The sequence below is a fragment of the Octopus bimaculoides genome, chromosome 2 (genome assembly GCF_046866305.1).
Source record: "Octopus bimaculoides isolate indiv1 chromosome 2, ASM4686630v1, whole genome shotgun sequence".
In the NCBI taxonomy this organism is placed as follows: Eukaryota; Metazoa; Mollusca; class Cephalopoda; order Octopoda; family Octopodidae; genus Octopus; species Octopus bimaculoides.
Genome location: NC_142929.1, coordinates 87,402,071 through 87,422,647, shown reverse-complemented (window position 1 = coordinate 87,422,647; position 20,577 = coordinate 87,402,071). Strand labels below are relative to the sequence as shown.

The 20,577-nt window shown below is 37.5% G+C and overlaps 1 protein-coding gene across 1 annotated transcript in view; it reads left to right on the top strand.

Moving 5' to 3' along the window:
* The window catches only part of LOC106874321 (uncharacterized), a 456,333-nt gene that overhangs the window by 284,879 nt on the left and 150,877 nt on the right, over nucleotides 1-20,577 (top strand). The window contains exons 17-18 of the mRNA XM_089338627.1: nucleotides 4,121-4,176; nucleotides 11,355-11,423. Of these exons, the coding sequence (XP_089194753.1) occupies nucleotides 4,121-4,176; nucleotides 11,355-11,423 (125 nt within the window). The remainder of the gene's footprint in view (nucleotides 1-4,120; nucleotides 4,177-11,354; nucleotides 11,424-20,577) is intronic.

The window sequence follows — 20,577 nt, the reverse complement described above, 5'->3', positions numbered from 1 at the left end:
TTGTACAAGAATTACCAGTTACATTAGAAGAAATCAAACTAAAAGCAGAAAATGATGAATTTATTACAAAAATGAAAGGAATTTTGAGTGCTGAAGAAGAAATGAAAATATGCATTTTGCAGAATGCATCATGAATTCAAACCTATTCTCAATTTGTGACAATGTGCTAATGTACGCACAAAGAGTGGTAGTGCTGCCCTCACTACAGAAACAAATACTAAAAGAATTTCACATTGGTCACCTGAAGATTTCAAGAATGAAATCATTGATGAGAAGCTATGTGTATTGGCCAAGAATGGACCAAGAGATTGAAGAACTAATGAAAGCATGCAGAAGCAGCAAAATTACCTACCACAAAATGGCATCCATGGCCAAAAACAGATATCCCATGGTCCAGACAGCGTGTTGATTTTGCAGATTCACTTAACAGTTCACATTACCATGTTGTGGTAGACAGTTTTTCTAAGTGGCTTGAAGTACATAGGTGTAAAAAAACTGACATCCTTGGTTACAGTAAGTTTTTTACACAAATTGTTCGCCAGATATCGTATTCCTGATACCATTGTGTTTGACAATGGAACTCAGTTTACTGCAAATGAATTTTAAAAATTTCTGTTAAATGTTCTCTATCAAACATATGACCACTCCACTGATTCATCCTAGGTCAAATGGACAAGTGGAGCATTTTGTTGATACAAAAAAGAGAGCTAAAAAGAAAGCAAACAATAAAATAATGGATAACTTAGTGCTTCAACAGTTTTTGAGGGTATATCGAGTGACACCAAATACCATTACCTGGTCTGGAATGTCACCTCCAGAACTAATGTTTGCTAAGAAGATTAGATCACTGTTCAAGAAGTTGTTACCAGGAAAGAAAAGAAAAATATCGAACAACAAATATAATGCAAAATTTTTCAAAATTAGTTACAAAGTTTTCTTTAAAATATTAAAAAAACGGTAAAGATATGTGGGAAGATAGAGTGATTACTAAACAGATTGGGAAAGTGTTACTTTTACTCAAAGGTCACAACCACAAACATAAGCGATATAAATCAACTACAAAAAAAAAGGGTTACTGAGGAAACTGTCACAAGAAACGAAATTTTGATGGAAGCAAATTGTGGAAACTACATGTTCAAGTATGAGAAAAAGAAAATGAACAGAAGTACTTAAAATAGACCCTAAACACAAAAGATCTTAAGCTTCAGGTGGAGCTAAATTCTCAAGATGTTATGGGAGCATCCTGAACACTCCCATGTGACTGAAGGTGAACTGATTACAATAAATAAGAACTGAGTGAACTGTCAAGGTCAAGGGAGTAGTTGACGGGTGTTAGTTTGACCATGTTGGTTTACCATGTTAGTTCAATGTTGGTTTAACAGTTAGTATTTGGACAGTGAATACTGAGTATTGTTCCTACATTCAAGTAGCATGGAGTGCATTCTGTGTTAACATATATTTCTGCAACAGGTTATTTTTAGATAATCACAACCAACTATTTATTTTACACCAGATGTATATACCCACATCATAACACACACATAAAAAAGCATTTTTCATATTCTTGTACTCTTCAAGTCAAAGCAACACCAACAAAAATGACATCATCATCCTCATCATCATTAATATCTGTTTCCCTATCTGGTATACATTGGATGGTTTAGCAGGATCTGGCAGGCTGCAAAGCCATATTGAACTTCAATATCAGTTGGATTCTATGGCTGGGTGCCCTTCCTAATACCAACCACTTTACAGATTGTACAGGATGCTTTTTTTTGTGCTGCTGGCACAAGATAGAAAATGAGCTGAGTGAAAAGAAAAAGCTCCCACTACTAAGAGAGGAGTATTTCAGAGGGGGAGGTGGAGGTGGGTAGCTTTATGCCATGTATTGAAAGGCTAAAGTATAAAAGAGGGACAAACACAGATGTTTTGCTGTAGAGGAGGTACATGGCTGAAGAATATAAAAGGAATGTAGTGAAGGGGTACTAGAGTAAACTCTCATGTACAAGAGGATGAGCATAAGATAGAATATGGACAGTGGGTTGTGGGAGGGGATGAGAGAGTAGATACTTTCATAAGAGTGTGAGAAGAGACTAACAAGTGATTAAAGATGGCAGTAGAGATTAAAGATGCAATAAACACTTTCAAGGACAGAGCCCTTCTGGACCAAGCCCGTACTAGAGCCTCTACCTTGTCTGCCACCTTTCTCCAATTCTTCTCCGTCTGAGAGTCTGGTCCAAACCAAATTCCAAGCAACTTAACAGGACTATCTGTCCAGTGACCCATGACACTGGACGATATCAACTTGCTCCTCCAGGTGCCAAGGTGCAAGCCAATGGACTTGTCCTTGTTAACTTTTGCCCCTGCCACCACCTCGTATCTTCTACACAAGGTAGCTGTGCTTTGTTGGAGACAATGAAGGTGACGTCATCAGCATAAGCAGAAACAGACTTCTCCCAACTTCTCCAATTTCCGCAGCAATGGCTCAAGAGCCAACATATACAGAAGCAGATACAAAGGACATCCATGACAAACTGAGCGCTTGATTGAAAACGGCTCCATCGGGTAACCATTTATCTGGACTGTGGACTTGATGTCACTGTACATAGCGGAGATCCACCCACGAAAGCCGGGGTCCAGCCCAGCCGCTTCAAGGACTGCCGCCAGGTACCGATGATCTACCCTATTAAATGCTTTATTTTGGTCTAAATGGACCATTACCCCACCTTTGCCAGATAATTTACCAACCCTGTCTAAGGTGTAGTGGAAAAGGTGAAGATTGTCCTGGATCGACCTGCCTGGGATTGCAAATGTCTGTGCATTCCATACAAGTTTCTCCATGACAGCTGTCAACATTTTCTCTTAACACCTTGGCCAAAATCTTTAACTCTACATTAAGTAGAGTTATGGGCCTGTAATTGCTAATACTATCCCCCTTGCTCAGGTCTTTCTGGATCAACGTCACCACTTCCCAGCTCACAGAACTGAGAATCCTCCCATTCTGTTGCCAGTTTGTATAGACGCCTGCCAGTATATCCCCGAACAAGTCCAGCATACAACGATAAAACTCATAGGGGCAGACCATCCAGCCCCAGCGACTTTTCCGCAGCGCACTTGGCCAATACCTCTTTTACCTCCGTGGGAGTGATTGGTCCTTCACAGCACTCCACCTCATGTGCCGAGAGTTGCAGCCCACCAGCTAGGAAGTCCTTTAAGGCCTCCTCTCGCTCAAGCGAACTGCTCTCCCCGAACAAGCGGGCGAAATGCTGGTGAAAGACTTTCTGCATCTCCTCGTGTTCATAGATCTTGTGCCCCTGTTCGTCAGTTAAAGACTTTATAAAGGCATTTTTACCTCTCTGACTCTCCACACAACGTGCCCATCTGGCAACGTTAATACCTTCTCATTTCCCTGCATGTAGCTTAGCTCTAACTCTGCAACCTTCGTGCTTGGAATTGAGCTGACAGTACAAGACCGTTCTCACTGCCAGCACTTTAGATGCAGAGCCAGATTCCACAGCCTTGTCTAGGTTCTTAACTAAATCGCCCTCTATTCTAGTCCTGTCACTTCTCTCCCTCCTCTATGTTGCCTTGTCTCTAATGGTCCTCCTATGTTTAATGTGCCTTATATTTCTCTCACCTCTCAGCACTATCAATCTCCCCCTCTCTGTCTCACTCCCTCCTACTCCCTCCTCTTTGCCATTTTGCCTCTCACTTCAACTATAGTGCCTCTGCTTAACAAGTTTTATTTCTCTTTTTTTTACCTCTTCCTTTCAACTAAGTGTGACACACACCACAGGTACGTACATATGTACGTATTAGCATATTAATATTATTGATGATGATGCATAGTATTATTGAAATAACATACATCCTAATTTTCTTAATTATATACATATAATTAATAATGATATATACATGATTAATATATTTCTTTGCTATTTTATCTGAAAGAACAGAAAATTATTAATTTTATGTATTTAGAAATTATATAAATTATGACAAAATTTTATATAAATTATGAGCTGAATTTAATGTTTTTGCTGTGTATATATGTTAATCAGTGTTCTAACATTGAAATTCCATTTGTGAAATGATCTATTTCAATTTGTAAAAATTATAGGAGATTCTTCAACGCTGACGCGTCGAGCCACGTCACTTTCCAACGTTCCTTCAAAGGTAAGTATTAATCTAAGGATTATTTTTCATTAAGACAATCTATTATTATCATTGATAAATTTCAATAAAGTCTCAATCTGAAAACAGTTAGACCAAATGCCATTGAGTTTTGCTATATTTAAATTAGATTCAAATTATATTAAATTTAGCCTAGAATATCTCCTGATCTTTCCCACTCAAACCTATGTCTCTCACTACTCTATGCACATTCTGCAAATGCAATAATTTCTGCAGTCATTTCAAACTCACAAAACAAACTGTTCTGATAATGTTCATTTTATGATTGTCAGGCAGTATGCTCCCAAGCAGGTCACTTCAATCTTCCTCTCTCTCTCTCTCTCTCTCTCTTTCTCTCTCTCTCTCTCTCTCTCTCTCTCTCTCTCTTTCTCTCTCTTTCTTCATCTCATCTCATCTCATCCCCTAAAATGGCAGCCTCTCTAACTCTGTCAGCCACTGACCTATCACACTCTCTTTCAACAACTCACAGTAGATGAGCATTCATGAAAGATCCTCTGTATCATTTTGGGTGACTTTCCCTCCTCAGTAACAACCTGTGGAGCTTACATATGCATACTTTCATACATACATACAAAGGGTGCTGAAAGTTCCTGGCTTTAAGGGTATTGTGAAATGCCTTCTGAGTTCTTTTACAGGGTTTAGAAAAACTGAAGAAACACTGCAATCAGTGTGTGAATGTGAGAGGGGAATATGTTGAATAAAATCATAATTAACTGATCCTCTTGTATTTCCTTTTGCCCAAAGACAGAAACTTTTCAACACCCCTCGTATATAGTATAAATAGTGTAAAACACTTGCATACTAAAATGAAAAGCATGTCCACCACACAAATACAATTTAACCATGAGCACAAACATGCATATATATATATATATATATATTATTTTATTTAAAAGAATTCCAACTCTGTCTGTTTTTTATGTTTTATTTATATTCTTGTAAAATTAATGTGGGATATAGAATATGGAATATATAATATATAATATAAAAATGGATGGTACAATGAAATGAAGTATTGAATGTCTTATTGAATATATGGGATATGTCTTATTGAATATATGAAATATTGAGTGTTCAATATAAAGGATTAAATATATAAAGGCGAATACATATTTTCTGTACCTTGTGGTATTTCATCATGGCCGGTATGACAGACTGTAACAGACTGTTACAGTCTGTCATGCCGGCCATGATGAAATACCGCAAGGTATAGAAAATATGTATTCGCCTTTATATATTTAATCCTTTATATTGAACACTTAATATTTCATATATTCAATAAGACATATCCCATATATTCAATAAGACATTCAATACTTCATTTCATTGTACCATCCATTTTTATATTATATATTATATATTCGATATTCTATATCCCACGTTAATTTTACAAGAATATAAATAAAACATAAAAAACAGACAGAGTTGGAATTCTTTTAAATAAAATAATATATTCCTCTATACACGATCATACAAAATCCCTTTTTTGTATTTATTTTTACTCATATATATATATATATATATATATATATATGCACATCAATTAAGTAAGATGACCCACAAACCCCTGACACCTATCTTAACTAAAACAAAAGAGCCTTGCCACTTGGTTAGTGACCAGCTTGAATTCTCCAAATGAAAAAGGCTTAAGTAAATCCTAAAGAAATCATACATATATATGTAAATATATATTATCTTGAACTGGTGGCAAGAGTCTCACAATATGTGGATATGTTTAGAACATGCGTCTGGAGTAGCAAAAGGGCCCAAAGGTGCCTTGTATATGGCGGTGAACTTTAGCTTTCTGGTATGATATACAAGTGCACATCCAATTAAGAATATCTTTTTGCATACAGGGTCGCATGAAACCACTTGAAATTAATTTTGCTGTTGCTGAAATACCAGGATGAGATAGATTATAAAGAACAAAAAAAAAATAAAACATTTGTCTATGAATCTTAGGAATGTAAGGTCTGGAAAAACTGGTAGAAACATCACATCAAATAGAAGAGTCTGTAAAATGTAGTGGTAGTAAACAGAGGTCTAAAGAAGGTGAGTCCAACAAGTGAAGATGCAAATATTTGTCATCTTGTTATTGATTCAATGCAATTTGCTGCAAGTCAATGGAATTTGGCATATGTAAAGCATTAATAATATGTAGGCTAGATAAGGTATCAGCTGCAGAATTATCTGCACCCTTGATGTAACAAATATCAACAGTGTATTGTGAAATGAAATCCAAATGTCGTAAGTCTCTGGGCAAATATTTGTTTTTAGTTGTAGAGCAAAAGTCAATGGTTTATGATCAGTAAAAACTGTAAATTGTTGCTCCTCAAGAAAGTGTTGGAAATATTTCATAGCTAAATAAGCAGCCAAAAGTTCTATATTAAATGTGCTCTACCTTGACTCTGCTGGTTTGAGGTATTGGGGAAAAAGCATGGGATTGCCAAGCATTTAGAACAAACTTGCAAAACTCTGCCAGTTCCTACATTTGATGCATCAACCATTAATGATAAGGGTGCATCTGGAACAGGGTGAGCCAAAAGTATAACTCTTCAAAACTTGTCCTTAATATCCTCAAAAGCTTGGAGTTTAGTAGAATTTAATGATACAGGTTCATTTTCCTTTCTTCTATTACGTGAGGGGGAAAATTGTCTTAGTAAAATGTGGAATAAATCTTCTATAGAAGTTAAACTGAGAAATTCTCATAACTTTGTTGGAGAAGAAGGAACTGGAATAATACAACTAGCACCAATCTTCTCCTGTAATGGACTTATTCCATCTTTATCAATTACATGTCCCAGAAAAGTGATGGAAGAAACACCAAAAACACATTTATTTGCATTAATTATCACACCATATTGTGATAGTTGAGTAAAAAGTTGTTTTAAATTAAGTACATGTTCCTCTTCTGTGGAAATGGCTATCATTAAGTCATCAATGTAAGTGAAAACAAAATCTAGACCATGTGGGACTTCAATAAAAATCTCTGAAAAATATTAGTAGCATTACATAGGCCAAAAGGCATTTGAATTTGAACAAACCAAAGGGAATAATTAAAGTAGTCTTAGGGATCAATTGAAATCTGGTTGTATGCACACACTAAATTGAACTTCAAAATGATAGTACTGCCATATAATGATGCAGAAAAATCATGAATATGAGTAATAGGATATTTATCTTGTACTGTTAAAGCATTTAAACGTTGATAATCTCCACAAGGTTGCAAATCTGCCTTTTTAGGTACAAGGTGTAAGGGAAATGACCAATTATTGCTAGAAGGACGAATTATACCAAGATCCAACATGTGACTAAATTCCTCTTTAGCTACTTTAAGTTTGTTTGTGGCAAGATGCCTGGAACAATACATGACAAGTGGTCCTTTGGTAATAATATGGTGTGTCACTGTATGCACTAGAGTCTCATTGTGAAAAACAGTCCAAGGTATATCCAGAAATTTTAATAAAAGTTAATGGAAATGATTAGATGGAACAAAAAAAAAGTGGAATGACAGTTGAAGGGCTGGAAAACATACCTTATGTAGAGAGATGAGTTTTTGAGTCAATGGTCAATGGGTTGCTTATTTCTTAAATTGACCAAAAGTTTAAAATGGTGCAAAATCTGTACTAAGAATCAGGTAAGGTAAGTCTGCAACCATAAAAACCCATCAAAATTGACATCACAGATTTATATCCAAGGTAAATGATTTTTCACCAAAGGTATGAATTGGGAAGTGATTTACTGTTTGTAAGATAATGGCCGTTGGTCTCTATGAATCAGTCAATAAACTCCAGGCCAAATACTGCTCCTGTGTCTACCGACAAATGCTGCTTGGAATTGGTATCATAAATTAAAAAAACTCACAAGTTGATGGTCTTTCCAGAGATGTAGTCATGTGTAATCTCTGGTAAAGGAGTTTTCTTGGCATTGGATAACTGGAGTAAAGGCACACAGGGAAGTACACTTATGTGCATGAATTCCAAAATGATGCCCACTCCCTGCTAGTGCTTGTACTATGACATCTAGAAAATGAACGTCTGTGAGGTCTTGCATGCAGACTGGAAGTAGGAAACCATAAATGATTAATTTGGTCAGTAATATTTTGGACTTTTTCGTCAACAACTTTGCGAAAAAAGAAGCTAATTCAGAAGATAGTGATGAAATGAAAGGATAATTTTCTGCACCACTTGAAGTTAAGGAGATGTCCATTATACCATCGGCTGAGTCTTCTAACTGTTGAATGGAACACTGCTCCCTTATAATTGTTAAAATTGCTTGCATGTTAGTGGATAGGTGGGAAAAGAAAAGTTGCTGTAAAATGCCCTTGTCCAGAGGATTGCTCCCTACTAAATCACACATACATCGGAGCAGTTGTGATGGGTGTTTATCTCTTAAAATTTCTATACAAAGGAGCTGATGAAATCGTTTTTGTTTTGATGTGGAGGTGCACTTCAGAATTTCTTTCTTCATATGTTGATATGATGGGTGGTGATGAGGGCTTTAATCTCACTGCTTAAGGCAAGTGGTAATATGCTAACTAACAAGTGAAATTGTCTAGTGCTGGAAGTAATTTTGTTAGTTGCAAAATTTGCACTTAGTGGAGAAAACCAGATGGCCAGGTCTGCTGTGAATGGTGGGGAAACAAACAATATGGCTGCTGGCATCAGACATGTTAGAAGAAATGGAAGGGACTGGAGAAGATGTCATATTGCATTTGATTACAGGATATAAATTTCAAAGAAAGACAACAGCTGGCAATTACTCAACTCGAAATGTCCTGCTGGCAGATTTAACTGCTATTTCAAGCCAAGCAAAGCGATTCTTTGAAGTCCACAATAGTAGAGGGAGGTAGTAATACTTGGACACCAGAGATTCTGGCACTCCAAATAATTGAAAGTATAAAATCTGCAATAAAAGTTCTACATTTGAATTTCTCAATGGAAAAGATTTTTATGCATGGTGTGTAACAATAATTGAGACAACTGAGCATCAATAATCATTCAGGATTTATAGGATGTTCATTGGTGGAAAGTGTACTTGATCTTCACTGTTTATATGCACTGAATTATTGTATAGGATGGTTGTCAAGCAAGGTCATCAGTTTATATGATGGTTCATCAATCATTCATTCAGGGTCACCAATTTTTGCGGTAAGTCTAAAGTCTCCCTTGGTTTTACTACTGAATCATGCATACCAATATAAAATATATGTTGCATGTTCACTCATGGAAGTAATGCAAGAAATGAACTTTAGAAATAACAGCAAGACCTTATTCCTCTAAAGTAGTACAGTGGATCAAGAAAGAAATATCACAAATTCTGATGGTTGTAGTTCATTCATTGTTTGGGTAATTCAGCTTGGGTCATTGTTGGTTACATGTGCTCCATTATATTAATTTTACTCTGGTGAATAATGGCAGGGAATCAACATAACTTGCCTTCATGAAAATCACTCACCCCTCTGCTTGTAGATAATGAGTCACACCAATTTATAGAAAAAAGGATACTCCAGAGCACATATAGATTAGTTCTTTGAGAATATATTATGCACAACATGATTGAATCTTCAATGTAAATCCTGCACAATATTCAACAAGTTGCAGCACAGGACTCAACCAATGTTCAAAACTCACATGATAAGTAAAACAACCAATCATTACAGATTAATGTGCTGAGCCTATATCAGTTTAATATATTCAATATGCCACAATGTCTCACTACACTATCATTGTCAGAAACCAGTTCCTTCCTTGCAGGAATATTTCAAATAATTAAAAAAGGAGAACATCCATCTGTCTGTCCATCCATCCATCTGCCATCAACCACCTGCTTTTTTGTACCATATATTAGTGGTCTTTTGCCTTGAAAACTTTGGCGAACACAATACCGTGTCAACTTCAGTAAATCCTTTGAACATATCTAGTATGAGAATCCTCTGGTAAATTTATCCACTATGAGCAGTATTGAAATTGCTCACTAATGCATTATTTTCATTAATACGTAGACATGTACCTTCTCTCTGCCCCTTCTGTGAATAGCTTAACAGTCCCTGATTTCCTGAACTGGCTAGCCATTATAGTTTCTTAATCACTCACCTTTCATCATTTCTTCTATATTTTAGCCAAACTGCAATACTAAATGCTTTCCCTAAGAACTGTATCTATCTGGAAACTCCTTTCTTCTACATTTTTCTATACACTGGTCTTAATGCTTAAGTTTAGACCTCATCAGTTTGAGAAAAGGCTAGGAACACTTTTCCCATGGACTAGAATATAAATAAATAAATAATTACAGTTTCAGTCATCATATCATAAGAAAAAAAGTTTCCATCCATTCCCTTAGTTTTATAAATCATATTCTTTTTGATGGCGATAAAGAACAGTAGAGTGCCTAATATAGTTTGTGATATTTAGTTATGTCCCTTTACATAGTGAGTTCAATTTCCATCAAAGTTGACTTTGCCTTTCATTCCTTCAAAATCGATAAACTATGTACCATTAATAAAAAAAAACTTGGTTGATTTTTTTAATTTTCATTTCTTCTGTTGTAACATTGAGTCAAAATTATTTTGAATGTAAACTTTTTGCCAAAATTATATTTAATTATGTGTAAATATTTTTATCTTCTAGCTCATATTCTACCTTCTGAGTTTGTTTTATTCTTGCAACACCTTTATTTTTCACTAAAATTCTTTGCTTTTGCTCGAAACGCAAATATATGATTTGTTCATTATTGAATATAAGTTTGTTGTATTTGTCTTTCTTTCATATAATGATAGGAATTCAGTATTCTAATAGCATATAATGCTGAGAAGTGTTAGATTATATATCATTTTGTAGGATATATGTGATCGTAACTTGATTTCATACAAAGTCAAGTTTCTCAGTGTTTCTTTCATTGCTAAAATCTTTTTTTTTCTTTTTTTTTTCTGTTTTCATAGTGGTTTAGATTATGTATGTATACAGATATATACATATGTTCCTATACAATATAGTTTGAAATATTTGTTAAATGTATCTCTTGTATGAATTGTTTCTTGTCTAATGTTATTAAACAGGAAAAAGAAAAATCCTGATGCTACAAATGTCTTATAAATATTTAATTTCAAATGAATATTATCTTATTTATTCCTTTATACTTTTGATTTTGTACACTCTCAGAACACTCACCGTTTCAAAGCATTAACAGCTACAAGTATTGCGATGGCATCTGCTGCCAAAATGATGGAGGTATATTTCTGAACATCATCTCTAGTTGTGTTAATGCAGCCTTAGACTGTCTGCTAGCTTTGTGATCAGACATTTCATGTGCAGATGTAGATATTAGCTGCACCTGTCTCGACCACATCTTATGCATGTAACAGGATGGAGCATGCCTGCATAGCAGATTCCTAAATTTATCTTATTTATTCCATTATAGTATTCGCATGTATTTGAGTGGCAAATGAGTTTGCCACTTTTATAATTTTACAGAACTCTTCTCTGTTATTGCCACTTTTCCCATTACTCCTTTAAATAGACTTATATTAGGACTACTATAATTTTAGGTTAATGTATGTAAGGAGAATATATTAATAATAAATATTTCTATTTGCATATACAGATATTTTTCTATGGTTAATAAGTTATAGCTTTTATTAAAAAATTTACCCTTGTAAAAGGTAAACGTTTTTTATTTAACCTATTTTATTTAGTCATTCACTCATTCCTTTATTCAATAATCTGAGAAAAAATATTTTTGAATGTTAGAATAAGGTGTAGAACTTTTCTTTTGTAGGTTTAAGTTATTGGCGCATTAAATCTACTTATGTTTATATCCATTAAGCAAATATGCATGTGCACCCATTCACATAGATAATAGTGTTCTTTTTATTTTATATAATTGTATATTTGTTGCTGAGAAATTAAAAATAGATATAACTTTCAGTGCATCAAAATTTTTTCAGACATTTTCCATTTCAAAAAAATATTTATGTATAGTTATGTAAAAAGATATGTGTATGTGCTTGTGAATGTACATGTGTGTGTGTGTGTGTGTGTGTGTGTGTTCTATATAAATTTTCTTTCATCTCCAAAGCAATGTCCATTTATTATTTTAAGCTAAAAACAAGTTTTTCAATTTTCTTTCTTAGCTTACATCATCTATTGTGAATATCATCATCATTAGCACAAAAATATGTTTTATTTATTTATGTTAAGACGGTCTCTTAAATTTTTACTAGGAAGCGTTTGTTTGTATTCTTAGTAGAGAAAACATATTCTTATACACTCAGCACATGAATCAGTTCAAATAACTTTATCTCACTAGCATTGGGTTTTCATGATAATTAAAAAAAGTTTTATGTGTGCATGTGTGCTTGTAAGGGTTTATATTATTACAGATTATTCATATATCCTTAGCTGAGTACAAAACTTAAACTTGGCTGGGTATATCAGTGCCTCTGTACATGTTGCCAGAAATACAGCTATATACAAAAGCAGCTGTATGCAAATATTACTCCCATCATCATCATCATAGTTTAACTTCCGTTTTCCATGCTGGTATGGGTTGGACGGTTTGACTGAGGTCTGGAGAGCCAGCGGCTGCACCAGGCTCTAATCTGATCTGGCAATGTTTCTACAGCTAGATGCCCTTCCTAGCACCAACCACTCCAAGAGTGTAATGGGTGCTTTTTACATGCCACTAGCACAGGAGCCAGTCAGGCAGACCTGGCATCGATCATGTTCAGATAGTGCTTTTTACATGCCACTGACACAGGAGCCAGTCAGGGGGCACTGGCATCAGCCATGATCAGATGGTGCTTTTTACATGCCACTGGCACAGGAGCCAGTCAAGCAAACCTTGCATTGACCACAATACAAATATTGTTTTTTACATTCACTCAAACTAAACTTGATGAATAATTCTCCCTCTTTTTTTCTAACATGTATAAACTCCAAGCCAACTTATACTCTATGCCTCACTTCTAACAAACAAACAAACCACATATCCTATTCTTCTTTGAGATACAAATCTCTCAACCTCATCTATATTTTTGTTGTCTAGCCTACACTCTTTACTCAACTCTCACTCTGATATGGCATCTACACATGTAAAGATCCTATTCTCCCTGATACTAATTTCTTTCATTTGAATTATCAGTAGCAAATTCTCCCTCTCTAATTCCCAATACATCTGCTTCTGTTATTATTCTCCAAACTCTTCCAACCACCAACAGTTGTTTGACCATGTTTATTCCTACACTGAGAACATCTTTTTCACTTCACCTCTCTTGAAAGTCATGACTTTTGGTAATTTTAGTGCCCTTCTTTGCTTTTCTTTTCATACTGATGCTGCCAACACAGAAACCAAAACTTTTGCAACCCTCAACTCTCTGCCTCATCTAGTTTTATCTCTTACAAACTTCTCTGACCAATACATAAACACCCCAAATCCACGCTATCACTTTTCAAGATAACTCTAGTTATCATGGACCATTTTTATCTCTGCACCTGCTAGGCAATCATACCAAATGTACCCTGACTCCATGAACAGAAACCTTTAAACATACTCTGATGGGGGTCATGTTAATCATGTCCCCTTCAACAGCAAAATGACACCATTGCATTTATTGCATTCCCCCTACTAAACTTGAACAACCTGACACTAGAACACTCATAATTGCTATAAATGCTAGACCATCACTTACAGTCATACAAATACTGCACTTTTACTGAGAATAAGTTTTGAAATAGGTAAAATAATCAGTGGGTGCAATTTTGAAATGGTAAATCCTCATATTCTCTTGCTAATTACAACAAACTATGAGACATTTAGGATTTGATTCTAGGGAACCTACTTCACAAGCACAGCTTGGAAGCCACCTTCATTTTCTTTTACCACTAACCTATATGCCTATATATATAGTACTATCAACCATATTTCTCACTTGAATTACCTCTTCCCCCCTTTCTTCCTGTCTTAAGGCTTGACCTCTTAATCCTACACACATCTCTCCCTCGATTTGGGCTATCCTTTGAATAAACAACGCACAGAGTATTCTGGATTCGATATGATATATATCCACCTTTGCTACTACAATTATCTCCGGAAAATACCTGCAAGGATTCTTTACATGGATGTTTAATGCTGGAATGGAACTATACTCCAAGTACTGTTTCTTCTTTGTTCTTTCTTCTGCGCATCGCTCTCACTTCTTACTACAAATATCCTCTTATAGATGCAATAATCCTTTCTTCTACTATTACCGTCTCCGATGAAGGGATACATTGGATTTTCCCTGAAACAGCTGTAAGACTTTATACATAAAATATAATTCTAACTTTGCCATTGGACTCTTTATCCTTTTCTTTCTTTATACATACACACGCTAATACACGACCTATGTTATATTCCCCACTCATGTTGCTACAATGAAAGTGGCAAAACTAGTCGGTATACAGCACTTATTCGGTATTACCTGTATCTTTAGGGTTTGGTTTACTCCAATACCCTTCATAACCTTTATTATATATATATATATATATATATATATATTAGACAAAAAGAGATAACAAAGTCAAGACTGTGATTTTCAGGACATTTATAAGGAAAAAGATATAGATATAGTCTTACAGCTGTTTCTGGGATATTATGAATATTCTTTCATCAGAGGCGATGTGAGATGGCTAAATAGAGGTAAATATTTGAGTTCAAAGTATGGAATTATTATGGAAAAGGAGGAGATAGGGAATATAGAGGGAAATATGAGAATGAAATTAGAAATAAAAATATGAAATATATAATATATAGCACTTACTTAGGATTACCTCCCACTCTCTGGGTCTTCTAGATACCAGTACCTCTCATACCCTCGCTATATATATATATATATAACAATTAGAAAATGGAGGATAATATGGAGGATAATTGAACCCCCAACCCCTAACTCTCTCACATTATATATATATATATATATATATATATATATATATATATATATATATATATAATATAAATAATACATAATATATTATATAAATATCAAATAAATAATATAATATATATATATATATATATATGTGTGTGTGTGTTTTGATCATCTTTCTGAGTCACTAAATTATTTTCCCTCCACCACCATGAATCTCATTCTCCCATACACATTTGCTGGAGGAAGTGAGTTGGGGGCTGTACAGGGCAGTTCCTCATCAGTAGAGCTGTCCCTAAAGATACATGCATACATACATGTATATGTATGTACATGTAATACCTATCATTTTTGTTCTCTAAATTCTAGGGATATAGCTTTCTTTCATCGATGGAAACCATTTACTTCCTTGTAGGAAAAATTCAAATGACAAACAAACACACAAGTACACACACACACACATACTCACTTGGCATCAGCAATCACATGTTTAGGGTGGATATTCATTGAATTTACAATGAATACTATCTCCAACATTAATGCCTGTCAACCTTGTTAAATAATTGTGATGTGAAGGAGGAAAAAAACGGAAGCAGAGAGAGAATTATGCTAGTCTTACCTGTCTATCTGGAGGGTCACTCACAACGTCCACATGCCCTGTCTGCCGCTGTACTGTTTAACAGGTTTGCTCTCATATGCTGCCCACTGCCAACTGATCGCTCACGCCTCGCCGACCCCACATGCATGCCACAGCCCTTCCGGTGGGACCCACAGGCCCCACTTCCAACAGGACATGCATACTCCCTCACTTCCTGTCTTCCTACAACACAGCCTGACTCATAACACCTCATGCCCCACCTGATCTGAATATCATTCAACCAACCTTCCCACACCCTCTCCTCAACCCTGACAACACACCTTAACTTGTCTTATAATCAGCCAACCAGTGTGGGACTTCAACTACTGTGGGACTTCAAGATTGGCCTCAATCCCTGGCATGTTGCTGCCGGCTTCGTCCTCTTGTCCGTTACTGGCACATTGATGATCCTACACACATCCAAAACATGACATGGCATGCCATCTACAGGCACATTGTTCTTCGAATTTACAGAGGTTATTATCCCCTTTCCCCATTGTGATGTGCACCACACATTTGGGGGTTTAACCCAGACTTCTTCCCCGACCTGCACAAAGGCATGCTCTTTCTCTTCTGTGGGTTGTGGCGATGTGGTACATGGATGTGTCCACTCATACTTGAATATTGCCCTGTGTGGCACTAATTCCTCAGCCTGGGCGACATATTATACCAAAAAATGGCATCGACCAGTGGGGTGCCCCCCCCCCCTCTGCTATAGTCTTGATGGTGTGATGATGCCTCTCCACAACCCCATTGCCACTTGGCCGGTATGCTGCACTGAAGAAACGGCTAACATGTCACTTGTCAAGCATTCCCCTCAGCACCTCTGAGTGAAACACAGTACCATTTTCCACAAGCAGCTCATCCATAGCGCCTCATTCTAGGGATATCTCATTTAGTATTCTTGGGATTTCCTCTGTGGTCCCCATCTTCATCTCCCTCCATATGGCCAACTTCCCCCGTCTGCAGCCAACCATTGGGAGGTATGTCCCCTGCCTTAGTGCATCACATCCACTGCCTGTCATTTCCAGTTCTGTTCCACTGGAATGTTTCCTGCCTCATGCACACCTGGAAAAGAATCAATGGACTAGCACTTGTCACAGCTCCCAAACACTCTCTGCACAGTTGACCAGGCAGAGTCAACTTTCTTAGCTCAGAACAGGGTTCTGTCCACCCCCATGTGATGCATGGTATGCAATCTCCTCAGCTCCAAGTCACTCAGTCGACACACAGCAGCCACTACTTGCTCCAGATCCTCTGGTACCTGCAACCAGGCTTTCTTTACTCTGGTCAGTACATCCGCTATATTCCCCTCAGAGGGCACAAAAACCACACTCATCCTCAGGTCAAACACGGAAGCTAGCTCACCCAGAATTCCTAAACTGTGTCTTATCAGCATCTCTGCGCTCCCTTTAGTTTACACCTTCTGCTCACTGGTGACCACTGATTCCACCCATCTAAGTACAGTGCCCAAATCAGTCTGGATCTCAATGGTATGCAACTCCCATCTCAGAGCCAGGTTCAGCCCCTTTCACACTGTATCCAGCTCCGCCACATTGATGTGGTTGCAGTCGTCCTTCTTCCTGAGCCAGGCCGCATCCTCCACCATGACACCTCCAAGTTCCAGGACAACTCCCGTTGCTATGCTGCTAGCATCACACCACAAGATCCCATTCTTCAATTTGGGCAAATACCAGTTTCCTCTTACTGGGTCCTCTGCAGTCACTCTCTCCAAGACTTCTTACATAATGGCAGTTATCTTCTTGCCCACGTTGTCATTCCACCTCACTCCTTCAGCTCGCCTCTTGATGAAGCTGCATGCTGTCTAGAGCCATTCTGCAATCAGGTAGTATCCCAGCAGCTTTCCACACACAGGAAACAGTTCTCGCCTACTCGTCTTGGAGCCCAATTCTGGGATCTCATTCCCTCTCCAAAACACCTGCGCATCGGCCTTGTCTCTCCATAGCTTGAGTCCCAGTGCAGCTCCTCCTTCCATCACCTCCAGTAGTTTGGTAGTTAGCCCAAAACAGGTGGCTTATGACCTCCTTTGCCGACACTATGCTCTTGTCCACTAGGACGTCATCAATATAGGAATTGGTGGCTCTTTTCACTTTGTCCGCCTTTCCCAGTATAGTTTTGAGAATCATCGCCATAATCTTCAGTGCTGAATTCAGCCCAAATCCCAACCTGGTCAGACAGTATGTCTGACCCTTGTACCTTACTAGCTGGTATTTCCACAGTCTCTCAGCTACATGCAGCTGCAGGTATGCTGACTTCAAATCGATGATTGTGGAGGCTCCTATCATCTTCCTCCACTCTCTCAAGGTTTCGCTGCAAATGTCTATGGCTTTGCCACCCATATGGTTGTTCAGCTCTCAGAAATCTAATACTGGCCTGACTTTATGCTTCGTCGGCTGCATCCACTCTCCACTTCCTCCTTCCAAGTGATTAGAATGCCTTCCTTGACCCACCTCTCCCTTGAACTTGCTTCTGGCACCCCCTTTCAGAGTATACTGATAGCAGCCTACTGCATTTTTCAGCATCAGAGGATCTCCCTTCCAGTACCATTCCACTGTCCACTGCCGACCGTTGAACACAGCCTGAAAATCCTTGTCTGTAATGGTGTGTGAAGCAAATGTTTCTTCACAGCTGTCACCACTCTCACTCGCATCACCAAATTTTACACCAGCTTCATTGATCTTGTCACCTCCCAAACAGACAATGGCGTCCATCCCCATCACCACATCAATTCCATCCACCATGCGTTCAATTACGATTGTACACAATCGCAATCTCATTTCTCGTACCACCATCTCCACATCGCTACTTCCTCTGCATTCAACTCCATACTGTCAATAGCCCTTACACTACTCACTCCACTCCATTCTTCTACCACCTCCTGAGTCATTAGGGTTGTTGAGCAGCCCTTATCCACGGAGGCTCGTGATACCTTCCCCCCATCACGACATCAACTACTGGCAACGACTGTATACACACCTGTATTCTTTCCGCAGGACAACTACCAGCGCAGTAGTCTCCCTTAGACCATTTCCCTGAACACATTCACTAGCAATGTAGCCTGTTTGTCTGCATCGATAGCAAATTACTCTAGACCTGGGTTCCTTGCAGTCTCTCATCATGTGTGAACCTTGACACCGAAAACACCTGCCCTTTAAAGGGTCGCACATGTTCCTTATTCGACCCCTCTCCACCACTCTTTATTTGACCCCTTCTCATTACTGCAGTCGCTGCTAAAGATGTCATGGAATGAATATTCGGCAGCTTTTGCAGTTCGACCAACATGTGGTCAGGAAATCCAGTCACAAATGCTAATTTAACTGTTTGTTCCAGTGCTTTGTCTTTGTATCTCACAAGTCTGGCTAATCTCCTTATTTCATTGGTAAACACATCAACCTATTCACCTGTCCACTTCGCTTTCCCCAGTTGACCATATACCATAAATGGCCCTTCTGTAAAAGCCTCCATCAGCCAGACTTCTGTTTTCTCTACACTTAACTGGTCCTTCTCCTCCATTTCCAGGTATAATGCCAACGTCGATCCGTCAAGGTACAATGGTATGAAACTGGTTAGGTCATCTACACTGTGGAATCTTGCCACCAACTTAAATTTTTTCAACCAAGCGGTGACGTCTCCTTCGCCACAAAATGGCCTAACCATCTCATTCAAAATGTGGACCATACCCATTATTCTTTTTTTTTTTTTTTGAGCCGAAATAGCTTGTGATGTGAAGGAGGAAAAGACAGAAGCAGAGAGAGAGAATTACGGTAGTCTTACTTGTCTATCTAGAAGGGTCACTCACAACATCCACATGCTCTGTCTGTCACCATACCATCTAACAGGTCTGCTCTCATACGCTGTCCACTGCCAACTGACCGCTCATGCCTTGCCGACCCCGCATGCCCACCATGGCTCTTCTGGCAGGACCCACAGGCTCCACTTCTGACAGGACATGCATACTCCCTCACTTCCGGTCTTTCCTTAGAACACACCCTGGCTCATAACACCACAATAATTATTCTTCTGATCACATTCACCAAAGAAACCTTTTATTCAAGAGTGGGCCTCAAGCATTGGGTGATGTATATGTGCCATATATACTTCAAATATATATATATATATATATATATATATATATATATAAACACACACACACACCCTTATATAGGCACATGTATATATAACATGTGTAACCAACTTCACATGTACCTCCAAGAATCTAATTTATGTTATAACTTGTTCAGGTTGTGGTTATAACTATATAGGGCAGACAAGAATGGCATTTAAACTGAGAACCACACTACATAAGGAACAGATCTATTTACCACAGTACAGACAGATTCCTTTGAGTGAACACACAGAAAGATATCCAACCAATCTTCGCTTTTCCCCATCTATCAGTGCAAAGAAACAATTTCTGTAGAACATTTAAATAAGGAAAATTTAATTATTGAAATACAGAACACGCCTAAATACAAACGCATAACCAGCTTTGATTTTAGTATATATTTTAATTCATGTTCACATACACATCACTATAAATATTTCATCTCACTACTTTAACTTTTGTGTTTTTATATTTATTTACTCCCTGCCCAAAATTTGCAGTTATCTCCCCTGTCCCTAATAATAACGATCACCAATTACCTCCCCTTATATTTTTCTACCTGTTGATCCATTTCATTCACAAACCCCCCATACACAACAGGGACTAAAATCTTCTTTAAAAAATATGAAATTACTATAATTTCAATGTGATGATTAGCGAAAGCAAAACCAGTTGACAAACACAATACTCTTTCACTCAAAAAATATATACAAA